At 55.2% G+C, this 25,173-nt stretch overlaps 1 protein-coding gene across 1 annotated transcript; it reads right to left on the reverse strand.

Annotated features, from left to right (window-relative positions):
• Window positions 1-16,752: 16,752 nt before the first annotated feature.
• PIANP (PILR alpha associated neural protein) lies at window positions 16,753-18,323 on the reverse strand. Its single transcript, XM_010567563.1, has 5 exons — window positions 18,307-18,323; window positions 17,601-18,166; window positions 17,337-17,418; window positions 16,891-17,118; window positions 16,753-16,774 (listed from the first exon to the last, which is right to left on the reverse strand). The coding sequence occupies exons 1-5, from the start codon at window positions 18,321-18,323 to the stop codon at window positions 16,753-16,755; spliced, it is 915 nt and encodes a 304-aa protein (XP_010565865.1).
• Between the last annotated feature and the right edge of the window lie 6,850 nt (window positions 18,324-25,173).

Here is a 25,173-nt window from a genome sequence, read left to right on the forward strand (position 1 = left end):
CTAAAAGTACCACACATGCCTGTGCAGACAGCAGAGCCGAAAGGGTGTCATCGTGCTGGTTTTCTGCATCAGGGGGACAAGTGATAGGTCCTGAACCTGGTTTACACCTGGATGGGGTTAGTGCTGATCTAACACCTGACTTGGGGGGGGACACGCAGTAAGCACAGCTTGCTGCGGCTTGATTCTGCCAATGATTTCTGAGGTTTATTTAATTTAATTGGGGAAAATGAAATTGGGACGAGACCTCGGGCAATCATTTAATTCATCCTCCTGACCCAGCGACAAGATTAAGTAAGCACAACTCATCCCTGACAGATATTTGTTGAACCTGTTCTCAACAGCCTCCAGTGACAGGGTTCCCTTGGCCAATCTAGTCCAGCATTTTATTGCTCGATACTTAAAAAGCTTTTCCTACCACACAGCTTAAGCTTTCACTGATGAAAATGAATCTGCCGATTTCCACAGCCCTGTTGGAAAGTGCCTTTCCACTCTGACAGTGCAATCTCCCCAAACCAGCTGCATATACTTTTTGGCAATTGCATGCACCTTTTGGCAATTCCGACTGTGGGTTTTTTCCATAGTTTGTTTATGAGAGCTTCGTGCCTTTCGCTCTATCAAAAGCCTTGAAGTCAGGATGCATCACATCTACTACACCCTGCCGAGTCTGCTAGGGCAGTTACCCTGTCAGACAGTGAGGTTAGATGGGCTTGACATGATCTTCCTGATGAATTGACATTGGAGGGTTTTTTTTCAGGTTTGAAGCACACATTGGAGGAGAAGCTAGTTCATATGTGCAGCTGCTGCCTGACGGGGATGAGAAAGGGGCTGGGGGAGAAGGGCTTGGGGCTGTGGCAAGCTGAAGGGGCAGGAGGCAAATCCAGCCAGGATAAAATGCGGTGCCGGATAAGTAGTCTGCTGTTGGGGTTTTGGGGATAACCAGGTCTGCCGTGAGCCCCGTGGGTAAGCGCCAAAAGCCTGGAAGGATGGTCTGCTACAAGTGTTTTAACAGTCTGTAACATCAGGGATGCATCAAGCCCGTGCACCGTGAACCCCTCTGGAATTCATTACAGACTCAGACACACTGAGAGGTTTTCGGAGTAACAGGCTTGGGCTGCGTCACTCTGGGCGGCTTTTCAGGTTTCAGCAGCTCTTGCCCCTTTATTGTATCCCAGAGCTTCCCCAGCATGTGGAGCCGATCCCTTTGGGCAGGGTTCCCAAGTTTCAGGTAAACATAATGTTCAGGGAAGTAATTTTTCAGATGTGTTTACAACATCATCAGGGAAAATTCCCCAGCTGCCTTGCTTCCTCTCACCGTACTGCAGACAGCTTATCTATCTCCCAGGATTACTTCATCTTCCTCCTTGTGCTGTAGTTCCCAAAGAGCTAAGCTCAGCAGCAGTAGTGTTACCTAGTCACAGCACATCTTGCAAGCTTTCCACTGTTTCTCAACCCGTATCACATACGCGGACACTTCTTTTTCCCCAGCAGGCAAGCCCTGTAGCCATATGGCAAGAGGGGAGAGTTCCTGACGAGAAACAGAGCAAGTTGCAGATGGTTTTCCCGCCATCGTGTTCTTCTTCCCTGTACCAGGCCCATCCTTCCCTCGTTCCACCTCCACCTGGGATGGAGAAGTCACCCTGCCCTTGTTGCAAAAGGCACAGCTACAGACAGCCTCAGCCTGCCGTCTCCCGAGGTTGATCTCCCAGAAGCCGTGACTGTGTTTGTGCTGCAGAGCACGCAGCCCCGGGACACAGGGCTGAGCGGGGACCTGCAACCACCCCTTCTGTCACACCGCTGGGGCAGTTTTAGCCCAATCCCGCTACCACTGCTACTGCCTGAGACAAAGCCCAGGCACGGCCGGGGGTGGCACGCTTCAGGGACCATTCCCAGTAAGCGGTTTCACGGAATCACAGAGTGGCTGAGGTTGGAAGGGGGCTCTGGAGGTCATCTGGTCCAACCTCCCCCTGCTCAAGCTGGGTCACCTAGAGCCGGTTGCCCAGGACCATGTCCGGATGGCTTTTGAGTATCTCCAAGGACGGAGACTCTGCAACCTCCCTGGGCAACCTGTGCCAGTGCTCGGTCATCCTCAGTGTGAAAAAGGGTTTCCTGAAGTTCAGAGGGAGCCTCCTGTGTTTCAGTTTGTGCCCATCGCCTCTGGGCCTTTCACTGGGTTTTCGCCCCTGAAAAGAGCCTGGCTCTGTCTCCTTTGCACCCTCCTTTCACGTGGGCTCTGATAAGATCCCCCTGAGCCCTCTCTGCTCCAGGCTGAGCAGTCCCAGCTCTCTCAGCCTTTCCTCATAGGAGAGACGCTCCAGTACCTTAATCATCTTAGCAGCTCTTCACTGGACTCTCTCCAGTATCTCCATGCCTCTTTTGTACTGGGGAGCCCAGAACTGGACAGAGGACTCCAGATGTGGCTTCACCAGTGCTGACGAGAGGGGAAGGATCACCTCCCTTGATCTGCTGGCAATACTTTATCTAAATCATCCCAGGATACCATTTGCCTTCTTTGTGTCAAGAGCACGCTGCTGGCTCCTGTTCAACTTGGTGCTCACCAGGACCCCCAGGTCCTTTTCTGCAAAGCTGCTTCCCAGCTGGGTTGCACCCCAGCATACATTGGTGCATGGAGTTGTTCCTCCCCAGGTGCAGGACTGTGCACTTCTTCTTGTGGAACTTCATGAGGTTCCTGTCAGCCCGTTTCTCCAGCCTGTAGAGGTCCCTCTGGATGGCAGCATGACCCTCTGGTGTATCTGCTACTCCTCCCAGTTTGGTGTCATCAGCAAACTTGTTGAGGGTATGCTCTGCCTCATCATCCGCATCATTAATGAAGATGTTGAACAGGTCTAGACCCAGTTATTGACCCCTGGGTTAAAGGGGATCAGTACTAAGTACTGGCCTCCAACTAGACTTTGCACCACTGATCACCACCCTCTGGGCCCAGCCATTCAGCTGGGATTCACCCCACCTCACTGTCTGCTTATCCAGCCCATACATCAACAGCTTGTCTGTGAGGATCTTATGGGAGACAGTGTCAAACGCCCTACTGAAGTCGAAGTAAGCAAATCCCCAGCTCTCCCCTTGTCTCCCAGGCCAGTCATTTCATTGTAGAAGGTTATCAAGTTGGTCAAGCATGACTTTGCCTTGGTGAATCCATGCCAACTATTCCTGATGATTTTCTGGTCATCCATGTGCCTGCAAATGGTTTCCAGGGTTAGCTGCTCCATCACCTTCCCAGGAGTCAAAGTGAGGCTGATTGGCCTGTATTCCCTGGGTCCTCCTTCTTGCCCTTCTTGAAGATAAGAGTGATGTTTGCTTTCCTCCAGTCTTCAGGTACTTCTCCCAGGTGCTATGATCAATCAAAGATTATCGAGAGTGGCCTCACAATGACATCTGCCATCTCCCTCAGCACTTGTGGGTGCATCCCATCAGGATTTGATACGGTTTTTCTGTTTCAGAGGCAAGCAGATCCAGCTGCCTGCATCTATAAGCGTGTTCTGTCTATTTGACAGAGCGCTGCCCTTTTCTCATTTTGTGCACACCATCTTTATGTTCCTCACACTGCACAATGCGGTCTGGTTTCTGGGTAGTTTTCCACTCTTCAAGGTGAGCACACAATAGTTGTGATCTTGTTCCTGGGGCCTCTTGATAGACCTGAAAGCTGAGCTCCTGGATTATTGACTGTTTCTCCAGGTGGAAGCACCTCTAACTTTAAATGCAGCTTTAGGGAATGCAGAAGTTGCCAGGTATTCCACCTGGAGGGATGTGGGACCCAGGGCCACAGTTTTCCCGCCCTATCTCTCATCAGAAGCAGCGAGTCCTTGGGTCAGGGCAGGTGAGTCCAGAGCTGCAGCAGGTAGCGGTCTGCAGGTCCAAGTGCCCCCTTCCCACCCGGCTGGCTGAGCTCCTCCTCCGAGGCAGACTGGCATGATGATCTTCACATCCTCACGGCAGTTCTCAGTCTCACCTAGCTGCTCAAGAGTTCCTAGAAAATCTTTTGCATCATTGCGGGGCCTCGTTTTAGCAAAGATGCTTGTGTTTTCCAGGGACTCCCTCAGCACCGCGGTCACCTGGGGCTTTGTTTCCTCCCGCCTCGCAGGCAGAGCGAGCATCTGTCACGGAAGCCTTTGGCTCTGTCTGGGGAGCAGCTGCCACCTGAGAAATCGCTCTGTGCTCATTCCGTCTCTCCATTTTCTGGAGTGGAGCCCTTCAGACCTGCCAGCTGACAGCCCTAGCTTCCCCCACGTCAAGCTCCCATCATCTGCACGTCCTTGCCACGGCAGGCATGGCCAGCTGCCCTTCTGGGTCATCAAGGGGACCATTCTAGGCAGAGGGCAGGTCCTGCACACAATCCACATGTAAAAAACTATGGAAAGTAGGCGATCAATTTAAGAAATGCAGCTTGACACCCCAAAACTGCTGGAGATCTGGAGCCCAGCACAAAGCCTGGCTGGACAGAAGGACACTGAGCAGCCTGTCTAGGGCAGGACCTGATTTGTGGCTGCACTTCATATTGAACCTCCTGTAAGGCACTGCTTAGGAAATACGTACCCAGCAGCAAAGACCGCAGGAAACTTTTTTAAACATTAGGAGTTTCTAAAGCACCAATGGTTTAATGCAGTGGGGAAGGTCAGCTGGAAATGGCAGCAGCATGGATAATTGGGAGAGGGAGTCCCTCTGGCCATTCTTTGCTTCTGTGCTTGAAGCTTCTGCAATCACCATGTAAAACTGCCAAAATTTTCAGCCCTGGCTGTTGGGTGCTGCACATCTCTGTGGCCCTGCTGTCAATCCTGGCCTGAATGCCCTGCTCTTGACACGGAGAGCCCAGGATGGGGCTGAAGCTCATGGCAACCTCCTAGCATCCTTCACCTTAGACACAGCAGCCTCTGTGGTAGAAACAGCATGACTGCAACGGCACAAAAGAGCAAACAGCTTGCTGCTGCCAGGAATCGCGCGAGTCCTCCCCAGCTGTGGTAGAGCCAAATCTGCTGGGATAGCTAAACTTGCTGCTGGAGGTGGCTCTCCCCCACCCCAGTGACTTTGCCGTGCAGTGGGTCGAGGCGTTCTCTCTCGGTGAACACTGGTGGTGTTTTTCCCAGAGCACTGATGCCACACGGCTGCGTTTTTATGAGCTGACGCCTGCCAGAAAGTTTTTCCTTTCAGTGTTGTTGCAGAATGGAGTGCCTGGTGAAATCTTTACCCCAGGATGTCCTAATCGCATATTGTCTGCTTCTGTCCTTGAAAGTGCCTAGGTATCCCATGGACAGAAACACTTTGCCTTTCGTCGCAGAGACGGGAGTCAGGCGTGCCCCCCTGCCTGCCCCCAAGGGACTGGCTATCCCCTCCTTGCTCACCCCCTCTGGTGCTCGCAGCCTTGCAACGTGTCCCAGGTAATGCTCCCTCCGGTCATTGCAGAACGCTTTATACTTGACGCAGTGAATGCAGATGGAGAGCTGGCAGTCCCTCTGGCAGCTGCCAGCTCAGAAGGAGCAGAAGTAAGGTTGCCTGGGCATGTACTTTAACTCTAAATGTCCTGTTTTTCCACAAGTTTGCGTTTTGATGAACATAATGTTCTGAGAAGGAATGAGCTATCACCAAGCAACATTAACTCTGTGTTAACAAAGGGTTCTGACATTGAATTTAAGCCTGAGGACAATGCTGGCACAAGGATGAATTATCACAGGCTGGGCCATGGGTACACTGAGGTTGGAAATTAGAAGGAGCTTCCTACCTGCCAGTGCAAGGATCTGGAACAGCTTTGAACAGCAGCAGCGAAGCCAGGAGACTGAACTTGTTTTGGGACTGGAAGTCTCTGAGCGAGAGTATGCAATGGGGCTGCCTGCCACCGGCCAGGAGATCTCTGCCAGTCCTCTCTTCTTATGCAATTGCAGGACATTTTCATAACGACTTTGCTCTTAAAGCGGCGCGAGCCAAGCAGGGTGCCCAGGGCTCGCCTGGAAAGGGTGCTGGCTGCTTGGGACCGCGGGGACGGTGTCCTGGGGACACTGCAGAGAGTGCCGTAGGGCTGTGATCACCCAGGGAGCGCAGGATGCGCATCCCGGCCGCCTCCAGCGGGTAGAGAGCCAGCACAGAAATTGGAGGGGACAGCAGGCGACAGGCAGGTCCAGGACCGATTGCCTCAGGTGGCGGCTGGGTGTCTTGCAGATCCGAGGGGATTTCTGACGAGCAGAGGAGGGCTCCTCCGCACCGCAGCCCAGGGGAGCGTGCACCCTTCTGAGCTGGGCGCTGAGGGGCTTTGAGGCCAGCTCTTCCACTGTCTTTTTGCTCGTCCTCATTAACCAAGGCTTGGTCAGGGCCCGTCGCTCACCCCTTTCCCAGAGAGGGCAGTCAGGCGGATGAGACCAGCTCGGCACAGGATGGCAAAAAGAGATGAGAGAAGGCGATGCCCCCGGGAGCGGCTGTCAAGGGGAACGATGACAGCATCTTTCCCAAGGGAGCCGCAGGCTGGGTGCTACAGTGAACCAGCGGCATCTGCCTTGGAGCAGCTCCTGCCTCGCTCCCTCCCGCTGCCAGCCCTGGACACCAGCAGCCCCGGACACCAGCAGCCCTGGGACATGGCACACAGGTCCCGGCCACCTCTGCCTCCAGGCACCCGTCTGCGCTCAACCGCCCAAAGCAGAAATCCTTGCATGAAATACTTCACTGCCAGGTCACAAGCTAGGGATAAAATGGGAGTTACGGCAAACTTGGTGGTTGACTGTCTCTTTTCTGTTTTTTAGTAGAGGATTAAGGCATTGCCAGAGTGACGTCTGCATCTTCCTCAGTGATGAAGGTTAGGGGTTTCAAGCCTAGCTGCTGACTCATAACCGGGCAGAAGAGAAAAGGGAAAATTAGCATGAAGAACGTTGCTGAAATAGCTTGTATGTGTTCAGAGATTAGTGTAGATATTGTATTGCTGCCTCTGTTATGGCTGGTGTGTTTAGTCTATGTTTTTAATGGAATCTGATCTTTTTAAGAATATGGGGCACCTGTATATAGAGCATTTGCTTATATCTGCAGATCCATTGCCATAACGGGCAGATCTTTGAGAAACAAGCTCCTCCAGAAAGCAGCTTTAATTCCTGACGCTGTAGCACCAGCGCTTTTTTTCTAAGCCTAGATGCCTTTGGACATTTTAGTGAGCTATTGAACCGCTGGATGTCATGTCAGCGTCCAGAGTCTAGCCTGGTTCTGCAGGGATTAAAAGTCGCTCCCTGTGAGTGCATGGCTGCAGACCCTTCTGGGACATGAGTTTGGTGTTCCAGCTTCCCAGCTTAAATACTCACTCTGTGACTGCACTAACTGGCAAACTCAGCAGAGGCCTGGAATGTGACCTTCATCTAAGCCGCGTCACCTCCAGCACACGTTGCCTCTGGATCAAGGCTGATGCAGGCGGGGGAGGCTCAGGCTGCTGCTCCTGAGATAACTGGAAGGATCAGGGGAGCTGGGTGAGTGCTCAGTCTAAACAATGGCTTCAGAGTCAGAGTTGTGATCATACTCAAATTAATTTCAAATGTGCACAGTAACACAAGGAGCAATTTGCATAAGACGTCACATGGAGTTGCATACAATTTCGCATATTTAAACAAAATACAATAAAGCACAGCTCAGGCGGGTACGTGAAATCATTTGTGCAGCGAACCGTGCAGAGAAACGACGTACAATTATCACAGAAGAAGAAAACAAATGGCAGCAACCACCCAGGATGCAAAGTCAGCTCAGAAGTAGTGAAACACCAGGCTCTTCCTTCATCCAACATCCTGATAGATGCTTGGATTCACATTATCATTACATGAGCATGCGCTACTTTTCCACCAGGCCCTTCTGCTGCAGAGGATGGTGCTCGCTGTATCATGCCACTACTCACTCCTTCACATTTGCATCCTTGGCTTCATCTTTGCAAAACACTTTCCTCATGCGTCATCCTTCCTGGGCTTTCTAGTGCATTCATCTCCGAGCCTGAGGGACTCCTCTCTCACCATGCACCACTCCAGGTGGTACTGTTCTTGCCCTTTAGTGGTAGAGGCCAGAGGACGAAATACTGGCGCTGGGAGCCCAAGGACAGATGCTGACAGCCTCATTTTTGGTGGTCTCAGTGCTGTGCGTGTTCAGAGTGCAATCCCTATGGCTTAGTTCTTAGTGACCCTGTAGATCAGATGACGTGGCCTCCATCTCAGCTCCTGGAAAATGATGACCGAGGAATTAACATTAGAAAAGAAAGCTGGCAAGAAGAGGGAACAACATCCCTTAAGTGGGAATGCATCATCCTTCGGCAGGAACGTCGGGAGGGCTGAGACCTTTAAACCCGCAAAAAGGACTTTCACCCTCTGACCTACATTTTATGACAAACCTGCATCTCTGACACGTGGGCTGGGTCCGCACTGCAGCAGCGAGGCTGAGCTCTGAGGGCTGAACCATGAGTATGTACAGTCACATCTGCTTCCCCTTCCCTCCCCAGGAGGCAGGCGGGGGGGATCCGGTTGCGGCTCCTGAGGCAGCTGGAAGGATCAGGGGAGCCGGGACACAGGGATCCGGCTAAACAAAGGCTTCGGCATCAGCAGCACCCTGACACCCGCGAGCTTCCAGACCCCTGCTTCACCCATCTTGTCTTCATCTACCCAGCTCTTTTAAAGCCCCCTAGCTCTAAATTTCCATCCTGGTCCCTTCCTCTGACCCATCTTCCCCTTCCTGCCCCTTTTAATCCTAGCCACAATTTCTGGTTCTGCCCACTCTCTCCTCACCCTGCCTTCTCCTGTCCTCCCTCATAACTCTCTTCTTTAAGGTCTGTGCTTGACAGCTTCAGTTCCTTGTATTTTAGTTAGGAAATTTGTTTCTTTCCCCAGGACTGCCTGAGCATCAGCAGAGAACTCTCACCAAAACCCTGGAAGAGGCAGTGTTCTGCTTAGTCACCATTTTGTCCCAGCCCTCCTCTAACTTGCAGGTACCAGGGAAAAACCTGTCTCTTCCTCATCTGCTGTACTTAGAATTACTGCATCGTGTTGTAAGCTGGCCAACGTGAGTAGCTACAAGAAACCCCCATTTAGCCAGGACTTTTTTGGTCTTCAGTTTTGCCATGAAGGTCCTGATGCTTGGAATTAGGGAAATCTCTGCCACCTCTTACAGCTCCGGCTGCGTATCCAGCCAACACAGGGTAAAGCTGAGCTGAGCCTCGGACCTCATTTGCGTGACGTTCACTCACATGCAATATGTCACACAAGAAAGGAACTGGCAAAGCAGAAAAAGGCATCAGAGAGAAACCATTTCAGGCTTAAATAACTCATCCTGATGTCACCGAATGGGTCTGTATCGATGTAATGGGGGTGCCACAAGCCTCCACTGTAGGTGCGTTTAACCATTGCACTCATGTTTTGGGTAATGAACACATTGAACCAAAGCTGTGTGCGTTCACAGTGCACTAGCCTGGCTAGCCTGATTCCCCTGACACTGGCAGAGGACACCCACCACTGACTGCCCCTTGGTTTAGGAAGGGTTCAAAAAGCTCCTACTTTCTGGGTCACTTTACCAAGGCTCAGATGGTACCTGAGGGAATCATGATGCCTGTCCAAGCATCCTTCCTTAGGCAAACTAACCGGGAAACCAACCATCTCTTCAGCCAGGCCAGGCTGTAATGCAGATTTGACCAGTGCATGCTGTAGACATCACACAATGTTCCTCTGACATTCAGAAAATGAGTCACCCCAGGCTTGTTTGCTTGCTTGTTTGTTGAACCCTCGCGGTATGTCCAGCCGTCGATGGGCTTCAAACTAGACTGGCTGCCCTAGAGCATCTGCTCTCCTGCCACTGGAGCTCTAACTAGGAGCCACAGAGATGCAGGACAGGTCCCTGGAGCAGAGACTGGCCTTTGTTTCCCTGCCAGATCCCTTGTGGGGATTGATCTGAAGTTGAAGATGGTTTTGCTTGTATTCTGGTCACTCCCAGAGAAAGCTGGGCTTCGGATCAATGTGGAATGCGTCACTGAATGGTCTATTATTCACTGAGTGCAATGTGCACTCGGAGACACAGCAGCCCTCAATAAAGATTCAATTCTGCCTCCGAGGATCAAAGCAGGAATGAACCAAGGGAACTACTCAACTCCTTTACATGACGCTGAAACGAGTGGTTGCTTGTTTCAGGGCGATTCTTCATGGCAGTTTCAAGTTGCGCATTGCTCCTAATTAAATGGCCGTCTACACAGCCACATCCCTTTAGCGGGGTGCGGAGCTACCTCTAACTTAAGCTGTCCGTCCCTTCTGCGCCGAGGCTTACACTTGGGTTAGCACAGCTCATCCGTGCTGCTGTGCCCGGCCCACACCATGGCCCTGGGAAGCAGAGCGATGCCCACAGCTCCATTTCCCACCACTACCCTCGCGCCCATAGCATCGGGCTGGCTCTCTCACAGGGCGAAATGTGAAGGCACACAAAGTGGTGATAACCAACAGGACAGGCCCGGGGAGGAGGGCAGAGCCGAAGCACATGGAGTCCTAACTTCCAGCCCCAACTCTGGAGAAGCTCCTTGAGCAGGGGAGGCAAGTGAGCGCTCGAGCTTGCTGCCAAATCCCTGCATTGACAGGCGCTTCCAGCTGACAGTTGCCTGATTTTTTTTTTTATTTTTTTTTTCATGATGGGATAATTTATTGCAGGTTATAGAAGGCACTCAGCTGGAGGGAATCCCAGCTTTGGGAGATGTTTTCATAATCTTTTTCAGAAGTACTTTCTTTCCTGGGAAATCACAGTGGTCAGCAATACCTCATGCTTATTTTTGACCACTTGTTGGGGTGATTTTCATGTGTCTTGATGCGGTCGTACAGTTTTTAGATGTTCTTCTTTGATTTAAATGATCGCATCCATTCCTCCCCTCTTTGCTGGCCTCGTTCAGCATGCAGCTCCCCGTTCTAGCTCCCTGTCAGAGAACAGGATGCTGGGCTGATGCTGGGGAAGGAGGCAAGGCTGGAGACTGGGAAGGAAGGGAGATGCTGGGGAAGGAGGCAGGGCTGGGACCAGACTGGAAAGGTGGGAAATCAACATGGGCAGGTGGGCAAGAGGGGTGTGGTGGGGAATGGTGATGGGAAGGGACTGGACCAGGGAGTCTGTGTTTCAGGAAGCCAGAAGAAAAACGTGCAGCTGATGGAGCTTCTCCTGTGAGGCAGAGAGCAAGTCCTGGTGAAGAAAGGGAAGGTTCGACTGAGCTCCTGCAGCCGCAGGCTGTGTCAAGAGGACACCGGAAAAAAAGCATGTGATGACAGAGAAGTCAGCAAGAAGGGCTGAAGCTCTGGCTGGAAACCGATGAGGTTTGTGCAAGGTGTTTCACTGCACCGATGAGTACGTGAGTCTGTAATTTCAGCACACTGAGAATCTATCGCCTCCTCAGTCAAGTCTCTGCAGCCTGCCCAGCCCTGGAGCCGCTGTATGCGGTTGACTGGAGACGATCAGCGGGGGGGGCAGGTGACCACCCACCTAAATCAACAGGGGGGAGGGACTCCGTCCTCCCACGCTCGGCACAGGGGCAGAAGAGGTGCCGTTCAGCCCCTCACGCGTGCGTGCCCTGGGACAGCCAGCGCAGGCATGCGTCTCCTCTCTGATCGGCCTGGGGCCACCTCCAGCCCACAGAGATTCCGTCCGGGGCACGGGGTGCCATGTGGAGGGGTCTGGCCCCATGGCAGGAGGTGGTCCTGGGTCCTTCCAGTGGGCAGAGACCCCAGGACAGAGTCCAAGGTCGGGTCTGGTGTGGGGAGCCCGCTCCTTCCGACAGCAAAGCGACAGATCAGGGACACCTCCAGTGCCTGACGGACTCGGATAGCAAGCGGGCAGAGGCCAGGGACCGTCCCCAGCACCCAGCAATCGTCCTCCCATTGCTGGGGAGTGGCCCTTTGGGTGGCCACCGTGTCCGGTGCTGGTCTCCAGCACCCCCTCCGTGCCCACCCCAGCACTGATCGCCACCGGGGCTTGCGAAGTGGGGGAGTTGCAGAAGACAAGGATGCTTAATTACAGAGCAGCCCTGGAAACCAGCAACAGCAGCGGCACTGTGGCCAGGAGGGGAGGCAGCAGGGCTGTAAATAGAAATTGCGGAGGCAGCCGCGGGGAACAGAGTGAGGGAAGCTTCTGCGCCTGCATCGCTCCGTCTCCCTCCCTTCCCCTCAGCTTCTTTCACCTCTCCCGGCCACCCTGGCTCCCAGCATGAACTGGTGTGTGAGAAGCAGCCCCACAGCGTGGCTGGGAGGCAGCAGCTCCAGAGGCAGAAGAGCCACTCTGGGTGGAGAAGGGGGTGTGCAGGGTCTCCTCCATCAGGGGCCACCTCCCGTGGAAATGCGCGGGGGTCAAAGGGCCTCTTTGGCCAGCAAGGAGACCAAGGCAAGATGGACGTGGGGCCAAATCACCCCGTCTACCCACCTCGGAGGAGGCTGTGGGATGCCAGATGTCTGTTTTCCTGCCCGGGGTGAAGTCCCTGTTGTCCCCCCCCGCCATCTCCGTTACGGCCTCTTCCACAGCAGCAAGAGCTCTGCTTTCAGTATTTTGCAAAGGTTTATTTAAAAATGTTGAAACTAACATCCCACAAGAATTGAATATTTCACCACAAGGAGAAGATAAATCCTACAAAAATATATATCACAGCGCACAAGGGCAGGGGAGGGAGAAGAGCGAGACTGAGCGGGGAAGCAGGAGGGAGGACGGAGGGGAGGATGGGAGCCGCGGCAGAACGAGACCGAGTGGCAAAGGGAGAACAAGAGAGGAGCGGGGAGAGCGAAACAGCAGGAGGGGAGAGATAACTGGGAGGGAGACCATGGTACAGGACAGGAGTGGGAAGCGGGAAAACAGTGGGAGAGGGAAAACAACAGGAAAAAAGGAGTAGAGAGCCAGCAGTCGGTGAAGGAACGGGCCCCCCCTCTATGGTCTTGCCAAGGTAGGGCCAGGACTACAGTGAGACATCGGCGGGGTTGCAATCGGGGAGCTGGAGTTTAGCCCAGGGCTTTTGTGCTGCAGGACTCGGCTCTAAGGCTGTGCCACCGTTTAAGTCAGAGCAGTCTGAAGGTGATCGCGTGGGAGAACTTGTGGGGAATGAACAAACCTCTCCTTTCCAAGCATTTTTGCTTGTGGGGAATGAAGGGACCAAATTTGCAAGGGCACTTAGGTGCCATTGAGGAAGAGGTAGATAGCCCTCTCTGAAGCTGTGGGATGCTTGGCTGGATGCGAGTCCCCGTAAACTGGACCGGAGGAGCGTTGTGGAAGCACACACCAGAGGTCTGCGCCCCTGCCTACCAGTCGCAACCGACCAGATGGAAAAGCCTGAGCAGGATTTGGCCTCGTGGTCGTGCCACTCTGCCAGGTCAGCAGACTCCAGTTCCTGCCCTGAAGCACTACAAGGCGGAGAGGAGAGGTTGTCCCCAGACCTTCCCACTGCGCTCACAGAGAGACCACCCTTGCCTGAACAAAGCCACGTCCCTCCAGGAGCTCAGCGCAGACACGGTGCCTTCAACTCACCCAGCCCACCTGGACATTCCCTTTTAATGGCACAGAAACAGGGTCAGCCCAAGGCTACGGACATTGTCAGTCATTTTCCCCGCACACATTTCTTTCTGTGAAATTTCCACTGGAAAAAATGAATCCAGATCTTTCTCCTCCAGTCACCTAGAAGACAGGGAAACCTGGTGGGCTGTGACTGAGAAGGTGCTGGCCTCTGCCCTGGCTTGGTACTCGGTGCTGTCAATCCGTCCGTGTGTGCGTCTCACGGACTATTAGCCTGGGCCAGGGAAGAGACGGCAGGCACGCTCTGGCTCCAGTCTGCGTAGGGGAAGATGGTTTATAAGGCTCCAGCCATGGAGAAAACAGATCCGGTGGGATTATTTATTGACTGGAAGAAGCTTATGTGTCCACACGTGCTTTGAATGTTTTGTTCCAGGGACAAAATGTAGCAATGAAAGTTTGGGCAGGACAATGAAGTTGTTTCCCATATCTAACCTGTTTTGTGTGAGAGAGTGAATGACTGTCATAAAAACGTATTTGGCTACAAAAATTGGTCTTGGAAAAGATGTTCAGCATATCCAAGCTTCTGTCACTGTAAGAGTTTTCTCAGCTGCATTCCCCAGCTTCCCCCTTACCACAGCACCTGTGAAAGGCCTCATTCCCTGGAGATACTTTTAACAAAACCGGGGACATGTTAAAGGAGGAAAAAAAAAACCCAACCCAAACAACGCAGTTTGATTTGTTTGTAGAGTTTACAAAAGCCTGGCCAGCAGAGCGCAGGGCTTCCCTGCATCAAGCGCTGGAAAACGTTTTCACTACACCTCCCGTGGTGCCCTGCCACCTTCTTACAGACCTTCTCTCCTCTGGGCATGTGGAAAGGGAAAGTCCAAGGACAGCCCTTGAAGTAGTAGAGTCTACACTCTAGCCTTGTTTCAACAAGCGCTATTGATCAAAGAGCATCTAATTAATCCGGTCTGGAAAATTACTTAAACCAGTTGAAGGCATTATATCGTAAACTGCCAGCAATAAGCAGCGCAGCCTCTTGCCGACTGGGTGCAGATGGCCTCCCCAGCGCCGACGTGCCAGCGAGAGGGGGACCAGCCCCGAGCTGCCCTCGGTTGGGGGGGGGGCAGGAACAGCCATCTGCCCCCTCCTCTGTCCTGCCCATCTGCAGCTTGACTGTCCACCAAAGCCTTGAATGGAGCCTGAGTAAGGAAAAGGCTCGGTAAGAGATCGATCTAGGATAAAGCAATAATATCCCCTGCTGTAAGCGGAGACTCAACCTGCGCTTAGACTAGAGACCTCCAGAGTCCTTTTCCAGCTACATCTTTCAGCCATTCTGTGCTTTTAATAAGCCAGTAATTTTATTTGACCTGTCATTTTCTCCAAATCTCTACTGTTTTTTGCAAAGCTTATTGCAATTTACACTCTCATTTAAATGTCCTTCACGGTGAGTCAGATGGGACCCGAGATCACCTAATAGTTCAGCTAGGTAAATGGGCAGAACCAGGCCTCTTATGAAATACTCTGTGCTTTGTCCTATAAAGAATAGGCTTTTACTGCAGAGATAAAAGATGAAAGGGCCATTTCCTTTTCTCCAAGACGACTTTTGTCACAGACCTTGTATGGTGCATTAGGGCCTTCTAATCATGGGTGAGTTTCCTGTCTCTGGCCACATCAGTCCAGCAGCTGAAGGTGTTTGTACAGTATAGGGGCAACCTAACCTAAATCTGCATCATTTCAGCTCAGTGGCTGTCAACGTGGGGTCTGTGAATTACTTTGAAGGTGTCCACAAAAGCCAAGGGAGAGCAACTATTGTCATTGAGCTGAAATTTGCCATTTCACACTTCCTCAAAGCAACACCCATGGGTCCACGCATAGGAAGAGCTTGAGACGCACCGATCGTGCCCACACAAGGAACTGACAGCGTGGCTGCCTGCCCGACAGACCACCACAGCCCCGAAGCACATGCTCAGGCAACCGGTTTGCACCAATACCTGTGCCACTGGTTTCGGTCCCCAACCAGCTGGGACAGTACACTTACGAAGGTTGGCACCCCCGATATCCCCTCTCCCATGCTCCTGGTGAGCATTGCCTGGGTCTCCAGTCACCTCGTGTTCCAGGAGAGACCTACCAGCAGCACAGGGCAACCCTCCCAATGTTCCCAAGGTCAACTCCAAATTGCTCTTTGTCATCCCAGGCACAGAGAGTCACGTCTGCTGCTTGTCGCCCATAGCATGAGTGTCTGAAAGCAATTCCCTACCTCAGCCTGGCAAAACTCAAGTTCCTCGTGCCCAGCTATATCTGCATGCCATGCTTTAGCTGCTTCGGCAGTACCGCAACGGGACGCTTGCTAAATAACACGATGAGCAGAGGGCTTCGCCTCAGGTTTTCTGAAGAACATCACCATAGACTGATGTTCTTCAGAGAAACCTTGCTGAAGGAGACTGAGGGAGTGGAGGGGGACAGCGAGGAGGCTTCCAAGAGATCAAAACATTTGGAAAGCTAAAGGAACCTTTTCCAATTTTAACTGGCAGAGAGAAGTGGCAGGGGGAGGAACTGAGAGAAAAAAAATTGAGGATGGAGAGATGAAGAAAGATACAAGCTGAAGAGAAAAAAAACAGAGGAGTGTTAGGCAGAAAGAAAATGGAAAGATGGGAGTATCTTCCATCTAGGGGCGAGGTAACGTTTTCTTCAAGGAAAGGGGTTGCTGGGGGGGGCCCAGGTGCTGTGTGAGCCTCTTCTGCCCAAGCTTCGCCCACCCTTGGGACCCTCGGGAGGGCCAAGGCCTCGGGAGCAATCCCGCAGCCACTGAACTCCAGACGTTCACTTCAAAGCGCACGACGTGGGGAGGGGGGACACACAGAGGGGTTAGGGCCCACGGGGACAGGGGTACGCCTTTCCACCTCGCCCACCCCCGATGTCAGGCATGCACTGGTGAGAGAGTCACGGAGATCCAAGCGTGTGTGTGTGTGCTAGGAGAGGGGCCGGGGAGGCCAAAATTTCACGCCGCCACCAGCTGCCTTCCCTCCCACCACCCCGCTCTCTCATCACCCTGTCCTGCGTGGGCGGGGGGGGTTCCCCAACCTTCCCCCAGCGGGAGACTAAGGAGGCCCAGCTCGTCCTTTTGCCCAGGCACGTCCTGGCAGAGTTAATTAATAATGGTGGTGGCGGGCCGTGGCACAAGGAGGTCGTTTGTTTTTTTTTTTCCTGGGGTAGCAGAGGCGGCGGGAGTCTGCGCTCGCCGGCTGTGACGGGAGGGTGGGGGGGGAGCCAGCTCTGCTTCTCCCGTGAGCGTCACAGGTTCACCAGTGGGATTCTGGGAGGAAAAAAGGAATTGGAAATCAATTAGCGACGGGTGCTTACGCTGTCCCACCGACCAGACCCTTTGCCCCTGCCGGTGCCCCGCCACCGCCTCCCTCCCCGGCCACTCACCGGTTGAGTTGGAAGGCCGTGCTCTTCCCGTGGCCCCCCAGTTTCTCCATGCCCTCCTGGCCCTGCCTGGACTCCTCCGCCTCGGGCGTGGGGGCCAGGGAGTCGCTGTAGGGCCCCAAAATGCTGACGGTGGTGGGGGAGAGGTCCGCGAGGGGCTGCTGGCTCTCCTGCTGCCTCCCGCCGCTCTGCTGCCCCGAGTGACGCCGGCGTTTCTGATTGCGGTCCCAGCTTTGGACAGAGACGAGGGGCGAGGTAGAACGTGCCCCCCCTCAGACAAGCCCTGGCCCTCGAGGACGGAAGGTTTTTGTGGGACCCCGCTGTGCCAAACCTCGCACGGGCTCGTGGCACCAGACCCGCGCCCTTGGGAAAAATGGGTCCCAAGCCCACACGCCTCCTGCCCACCCACCCGCGTGGTGTCAGCCTCCGTCGGCCCAAATCCCACTCACCAGAACTTGAATATGATCCCGGTGGCGACCAGGACGATGATGATGGAGATGGTGATGGTGACGTACAGCTGGGGGTCCACACCTGCGAGACAGAGGGGGGGGGGGGGGGGGGGGGGGGGGGGGGTGTGACGGCCACCCCCACCGGTCCCCAGAGAGCAGCAGTGCAAAGGGAGGTATCCCGCTGGAGAACCTCGTGAATTTTGCAGAAGGAGCTGCTGCTGCGGGGACAGGGAGGGCCGTGAAAGAAGCAAAGGGCAGGTTTACCTTCCCCCCGGGGCCCAAACAAGAAGGGCCGCAGGGTGGCGGGGGTCTCGCGCAGGTTGAGCCCCGCGTTGTGCAGGAGCGAGTGGGAGTTGGGCTGCGCCGTCGCCATCCCGTGGGGCGAGACGAAGGTGTAACCCAGCGGCGGGAAGCCCGGGTTGGCCGAGTTGGCGTCCCCTCCGTCCTCATCCGACACCGTGGGGCCCCACACGATGGCCCAGGGGTACTGGGAGGAGGGCATGCCGTCCTCAAACCCGGAGGGGGTGGCGGGACGGGCCCCCGCCGCCTGGCGCCTCAGCCGCACGACGTGCCGCAGCTCTCCCCCCCGGGGCGCCGGGGCCCGCTGGCGCGGCAGGGCGAAGCGAGAATCCCTCTCCGGCAGCGGGGTCCTGTCCCAGATGCAAATGGGTCGCGGGGCCGAGGGGCTCCGACGGGTGCAAAGAGGACGAGCGGCCGCCGGACCCCGAGAGCGAAGAGACCAGACGCCAGGAGGAGGGACGGCCGAGACCAGGAGGAGGAGATGCCACAGCTGCAGGGAGTGGATGCGGGAGAGGAGCGGAGGCATCCTGCTGCGGGACCGGGGGGGAGAAAGAAGAAAGCCTCATCTGACACATCCCTCCTGTCGAAAGCCCAAGCCCGGAGCAGCCCGCCACCCGCGTTCCCATCATCTTCCCGCATCGCCGGCGAACGTGGGAAGCTGCGAACCTACCAGGCACCGGGCTCCATCTCGGATGCAACAGCGTCTTTGCTCAGCGAGGATCCCGTCTCATCTTCTTCACTGGGAACCAAAAGGGAGAGGTGTTAGCGTCCCCTCAACCCAGCGGCGACCGCTCTCTCCCCGGAGGTCCCACGGCGGCAAGCTCCCCCCGCGGCACCGGCGGGGAGGGCAACGGGCCGCCCGTGCACCCACGCGTGCACCGGCTCCTGCTCTCGTGCTCCCCACGCCTGCCTGCTCTCCTGCACGGAGGTGCGGCGTCCCCCCCGACCCCAACGCCGCACAGAAACACACGCGTTAGCATACGCACGCAAAAGCAAGGAGCAATCTCTGGAGCACACGTGCGGAGGCACATGCGCAGCTTCCCCGGGGACTCTCCCGTCTGAGGGCCGAGAAGGGGGATTCGGCATCTTTGTTTGCTTATCGCAGGAACAAGTTGGAATCTTAATTCCTGTGTTTATTTATAGTGTAGAGCGTGTAATCCATTTATTAAAGAAGAGCCTCTTCATTGTGTGCCAGAGTGAGGGAGCGAGAGGGGAAGCACGAGAGCGATAAACCAAGAAGACTGAGAAAGAGAGAGTGAATCAGCGAGAAAAGTCCAGCCCTACTAAAGAATTTAGGAGAAAAAATATGCCCATCAAATATTTAGTGTTTACATTCCTCTTAGCTAACACGGAATATACCTTCCCACACTCCTTGTCCTAGTGTCCTCTGCGCTGTCCCGTCCCTCCCTTCCTCCCCTATTCCTCCCCTGTCTCTCCCACCTCCCGTGGCCGAGCAGCACGAGGCAGCAGTGGTAACACGGAGTAAGGGCTGGTCCCTCCGGCTGGATTTCTGCACCGGCCGCACACCCCCCCGCTGGCATCAGCCCAGCGGCAGCACGGCTGCCCTTCGTGCCGTCTGTCCCTTCCCTTGGCTGGGCACAGCGCAGTGCCAGCCCTTCCCCGGTGAGTTGTTCTGTGCCTGACCCGGGATCCTCTCCGCAACAAAGACCGCACGCACGCACGCACACGCACGAAAAAAAAAAATTCATCCGAGATACTCGGCTCGCTCCTTTGTCGCAAAGGGGAAAGCATGAATGCTGACAACCCACGGTCTCGCCCTTCCGTGGCTGCCGGCGTGGAGAAACGGGGATGTTTGGCCGAGGGAGTCAACTCGGAGGCCATCCCTGCACCTCCAGCCCTGAGCCAGCTGCGTTGCACCTCCTGGCTCCCAAGGGGTTACTGCCATCCCCTCCTGCTCCCTCCATGCCCCGAACTAAAACTGCTGCCCCTCCTGAATGGGAGGCTTCTTCTCGCTGAGGGAAAAGCCCGGTGCTTGCTGTGGGAAGGGGACTCACGCCCCTGATGAACACCTGAGGAGAGGGGCTGGGAGGAAGGGCACCCAAGAGTGAGTAGCTGTCTAGCTCCTGCTGCATTAACTGGGGATATTTTTAGTTTCCTTCTGTTAAATATTTAAACAAAGTTCACAGAAAAAAAGGAATTGTCGGCTAGTGCCCTGCCCTTCCCTCCGGGGCAAGATCAGTCTCTGGAGGGATCCTGAGATGAAGATGAGGAGAAAAGAGTAGCTATTCTCAGCATTTCTTTGTACTTTGCTCCTGAACCTCTAAGCCTCGGAGGGGACTCAGTATTAAAATGCAGCTCTGCAGAGAAGCAGCAGAACGGAGCAAGTTTCTTCCGAAACAAGAGGCTGGCGAGATCTTGGCCATCTGGATTACGATCACGATGCCGCGGAAGATCATGTCTGGCAACACAAATCCGTGACAGAATTTCTTTTGGACTTTGGAAAGGGAGGGAATTCCAAGCATCAGGGACCTCCTCGTGTGAGCCCCCGGGCTAGAGGGCACACAAACGGCCTGAGTGGTTTCGAGGTGGCCTGGAGTGCCTGGGGCCATGCCTGGGACTGCCCACAGGACAGTAGACCCCTGGGGTGAAGACCCTGTGGCACAGCAGTCTCAGTTACGGGTCTGGTCTTCAGGGTCTGCGGGCCGTTTTGCATCAGGTAGCGGGAGATGTGGATCTGGACGGCGCCACGCCAGGAGCGGAGATCTTCTCCAGGTGCAGGTCGACCTCGGTACCTCCAGTTTGGTGGTGGTACATTAGGGGTGCGCGTGTAACCGCTAGCACTCCTCCTAACACAGATGGCTCTGCTGGCAGAAACGTGCCTGGATGTGGGTGCACCGTGTGCTGGGTCACCCAGCTTGCTGCGCTCTTCTCACTTGTTGGGATGTCTTACAATGGAGTTCTCGGCTGAGATTGTGCGCTCCAGTAACTGCACCCCAGACCATGGACTCCCAGGGTCTAAAGCCTGGCAATAAGAAACCCCACAGAGCCAAATCCTGAATTGCTTTCACAGCCGGTACTCTGAATTTCAGCCCTATGGAGCAGGAAATAGCTGTAACTGGAGCTGAGGGGAAGGAGTGAGCCCCAGCACTGGCCTCTTCGTGTACACATCATGCTGTGGGAGCGACAGCCCGGACATCGGGCGTAAGCCTCAGACCTGAGACACTGTTGTGCGCAGGTCCTGCTGCTAACGGTGAAGAGCCCTAAAGGTGGCTCCAGGTGAGTGCAGGAATGAGGCAACGTCGGCTGGTCTCAGTCAACACCTTCTGGTTTGCTCATCGTATCATGGCCGGAGCCTGAGAGCGTGCCCTGCCCTAGCACACCCAGGCATGGTTGCGGAGGAGCCGGGAGAAGCACAGAGGTGCCTCCCGTAGCATGAATGCCGTGAGAGCAAAGGAAGGCTTTGGATGGAAATGCCACCCGGTGATGAGGGCTGGACTCTACTGCGCACGGAGCGCTCACGTTCAAAACAGAGCATTGGAGGTCCCTGTGGCTTATTGACAAAGCGGCAGATAAAGCGTGCCTGGGGCACTCTGCAGTTAGCCACCGGCAGCGGGGATAGTGTCCCGGGCACAGACCCTGCTGCGTTGGAGGGCAAGTGTAACAAATGCCCTTCGTTCAGCTCTGTATGCAGCTCCCGGCGTGGATGCTGAATAAACTGGTAGATCTTCAGAGAGGAGGAGGAGGGGATGCCAATGCTCTTACTGCCTGGACGTACAAATCCCAGTATCCATGCAGCTTGCACCATCCAAGAGGCCTTTGCGTGCCAGAGCAGAGAGACTGGACTTCTGCACCAGCACCACATGGCATGGCTCTCGCTTTCAGATCTGCCTTCCAGGTCTAATTGTGATAAAAACGGACAGGGCTACTCCCAGGGTCCAAAGACGGACCTGTGTATTTTCACTTTAGGTACATAGCCTCCATCGCAGCGTTTCAGTCCTGTGATGCACAGATGACAGAGTGTGAATGACAAAGCTATTTCCCCAGGGCACTTCACTGAGCTCAGTTTGTGAATCTTGGTGCTTGAAAGCTGTGAGTAAGAATTACACTGCTCTTTGCTACTGCATATGGACCCCAGTACTGGTCCAGACCCGAGATCCCTGGGGCTAATCTATTAGGAGCTGCTCTCATTGCATTTGCTGGATGGAAGCACGAATCCTGCTGCTGTTCCCCAGCATCAGGGACCCAGCTGTGCTTCCTTCCTCTCTGTAAGTCTCCCGCAGCATGGACCCACCACTGCTGCTGGGACGTGAGAGAGCAGATTTCGGTCGCCGTGCCCCAGAGCATGTATCCCAGTTCATCAAGGGGGCTGGGAATTTACATCCTAACTAATGGCTAGGAGCAAAGCCTGTTGGCACTCCTGCTCTGAGCAGGGAGCACAGACTAAACGCTGAATGTGACACCCTGAGCTCCAGAGTTCAGATGCTACTGCGCCCCGGGGAAGCCCTAGGATTCGCTGCCAATAACTCCTTCTCCGTGTCCGGGATTCATGTACACCGTGGTCCCAAAGATAAATCCTATCCAAATATAAAAGCCATCACAGCAATAAAAGGGCCAAGGTGCCAGCCGTGCGCAAGCAATACCCGTGCTGTAGCTCCCTCCCATCAAATGCAATCTGTAACCTTCTGTTAGAAAATGCTGAAGTTTGACAAATTCAAATGAGGAACAATACTATTAATAAAGAGGGTCACACACCAGCACAATTCACCTAGGCAGGTGGTGTATTCCCTACTGCCTGGAGCCTTCGCGTGGCTGTATTTCTAAAAGAGACGCTATGGTTCAATCAGAAGTTATGGGCTTGACGCAGGAAATGAAATTGGTGAAATTCTCTGGCCTGTGCTCTGCTGTAGGTCAGACTCGATGATCAAAATGGTCCCTCTGGCCTTAAAATTTGAGAATCTCACAGCTTTCTCAATGCCTGGCTGAGATCAGCTCTGACTGAAGAGCAATTGGATGAAGCCGAGCACATACAAGCCGTGTTAGTGAGAAGCGGGTAGAGTCTCCTTCCATCCGGGGATGGGAAAAGAGTTGCACCCGATTCTGTCTGGCTCGGCTGGCAGATGATGATCTATCTGTATTTTTGTAACATCTCGAGCTTGACTGCTGTGATACTGTGCCTCTAGGAATGAAGCCGTCTGCTCTCAGAGCGCTCCAGCTAGTTCAGAATGCAGCAGTCTGTTTGCTCGGCGACTCAAGCTGCTGGGAATGCATCACCGTGCCCCTCTGCACCCCACATCGCCTCGCCTTTGAGCACCGAGTCCGGTTCAAGGTCTCCAAGCCAGCATTCAAAGCCCAGCATGGGACAGGCCCCAGTGACCTAAGCAATCAATCACCTCTCCTTATGCAGCGATGACCTCACATGACGGATATATTCCATTGGAACAATGAAATTGCCAACCAGTTTGGGGAGAGGGGGGAAGGGATGGAAGAAGGGGGAAGAGGCTCATGACCCTGAGGAACAGAACATTCACAGGAGCTGGGCCAAGATTATGAAACTTACTGCCGGCTGAAATAACGCTCGCCATTAGCAACCCCGCAGCACCGAGAGCTTCATGCAAATCCTTTCTTCGCCCAGCTCCCCCACAGCAACGATCCCACTCGAAATAGTGATTAAAAAAAACCAAAACAAACCCGAGGAGGACCCAGCCCTCCTCGCAGAGGAAGAACGCTAGGTTGGCTGTCATTTTTTTAACTCCTAGCCAGCATCAAGGGCTACGGTGACAGCTACTGATACGAGACTGTGATCTGGGACCGTGGAACCCAGCAGCTATCTCCAAGCATTGAGCAGAGCGAGTTCAGACACTGGCAGCGAGACCCCCACACACTGCCTGGTGCCTCAGGCACCCCACGCCTATATTTTTCTCAGTGGCCATGGACATCCCGGAGTTCGTGGTCCAGGAGGCAGAGATGCAGTCATTACTGGCTCGGCAGCAGGAAGCATGAACCTGGTGCTGGTGAAAAGGGGTTATATATACGTCCTGCTGTATCTGGCTGGGTGGGGACGGGGAACGGGAGGAATCCCTGAGCAGCCGCCCCAGGGGAGGTAATTCTGCTGCACTCGGAGGAGTTTTGGCAGCCGGGAGCCCGAATCCGAATGCTGGTACGCCGGGGTGGGAGATGCCAAGGCCGTCTGGGGAAGGAGTTCCCGCTGCGCATGGGGCCGGGGGCGGCAGCTCGCGGAGCGGGCTGAATTTGGGGGCTGGCGGTCTGAATGCGGTGGCTCGCGTCAGGCTGCCCTACCCGGTGTCTGAGGCCGAGAGGGTCGGTGGCAGCGCCCGGGAGGATCCGGCAGGACCGCGGAGGGGCTGCCACCGCTCGCCCTGTGTCAGTGCGGGTCCTGCAGCGGTCGGTGAGCGCCGGTGGGAATTCCTGTGCCAGGGCGAGCGCTTACGGGCTGGGTATCGAGATCCTGGGCCGGGGCGGAATCCGGGGCTGGAAGGGGCGATGGTGCATTTGGCCATTTCGGTAGCTAGGGAATGGGCGTGTGAAGCCCCTCGGCGGTCCTGCAAGCTCAAGTCTCCCCGCATTTGGGAACTGTGAGTGTGGCCCCATTCCAAGCAGCACTCTAGGATGCCGGTCCCCTGCCATCTAGTGCCTGCCTGCAATACATGTCGTGAGTCTGCCAATCTTCTGCCTCCCAGTTTCCTACTGTTCCCGGGCATCCGAGTGCTTCAGGTGCCGAGTCCCCACGTCCGAATTGCTCTCTCCGGCACGGTGCCCCCTTGGCCGGGCGGGAGGAGGGATTGACCCCTCCGGTCCCTTTCTCCAGCTGCGCCAATTCGGCTGAAGTCGCCTTCCTCAGCGCAGGCTCCGGCGCTCCAGCACAACAGGTCTGTGATGGAGCCCGGAGCTGGAGGGCGAGAGGCAGCGATGCCTCGGCCGTGCCCCCCCCCCAGCCCCTCGGGCGTCCCCTGCCCCAGACGGAAAGAGGAGGAGGAGGAGGAGGCGGCGGGGGGAGGAAGGAGGCGGCCGGCTGGAAGGAGACAGAGCACCTAGATGGGGAGAGGGGAGAGGAAAGGGGGGAGAAAGGACACAGGGAAGGAGACGGGGAGAGGCGACTCGGAGACGGGCACGCATCCCTCCCTGCCCCTCGCCCCTGCAGCCCCATCCCCGCCCCGTGTGTGTCCCCCCCCCCGAGCCCGGGCTGCGAGGATGAACTTACCTTGCGGGGAGACGAGCGGGGAGCAGCCGGGGCGGCGGAGCGGGGGGCCGGGGGGGCACAGCTGCTGCTGCCGGTGCCTCTCATGGCCAGGACGAAGGAAGGAGAGGAGGAGGAGGAGGAGGAAGGTTTGCTGAGGCTGAGCCCTGGCTGAGGGAGAGGGAGCGAGAGATGCCTTGAAATAAACAGCTGCCGAGCGCTGGTCCAGCCCCTCTTTCTCTCTCTCTGTCTCTGTCTCTCTCGCTCGCTGCCTCCCGTTAACCCCATGGCTGCTGGCACCGGCGCGTCCGGCACCGGCGCCCCCGCCGCAGCCCGAGGGGCGAGCCGGGGAGGGGGCTCTGGGGGGGGGGCACCGCCTCC

The sequence above is a fragment of the Haliaeetus leucocephalus genome, unplaced genomic scaffold (genome assembly GCF_000737465.1).
Source record: "Haliaeetus leucocephalus isolate CR32 unplaced genomic scaffold, Haliaeetus_leucocephalus-4.0 Scaffold228, whole genome shotgun sequence".
In the NCBI taxonomy this organism is placed as follows: Eukaryota; Metazoa; Chordata; class Aves; order Accipitriformes; family Accipitridae; genus Haliaeetus; species Haliaeetus leucocephalus.

Excerpts from the sequence above, each read along its gene's own strand:
- PIANP (XM_010567563.1), bottom strand. Across the intron at positions 17,119-17,336 it reads GGGATCATATTCAAGTTCTG|CTGGGACCGCAATCAGAAAC; the intron begins GTGAGTGGGATT and ends CTCTGTCCAAAG. Across the intron at positions 16,775-16,890 it reads ACGGCCTTCCAACTCAACCG|AATCCCACTGGTGAACCTGT; the intron begins GTGAGTGGCCGG and ends TTTTCCTCCCAG.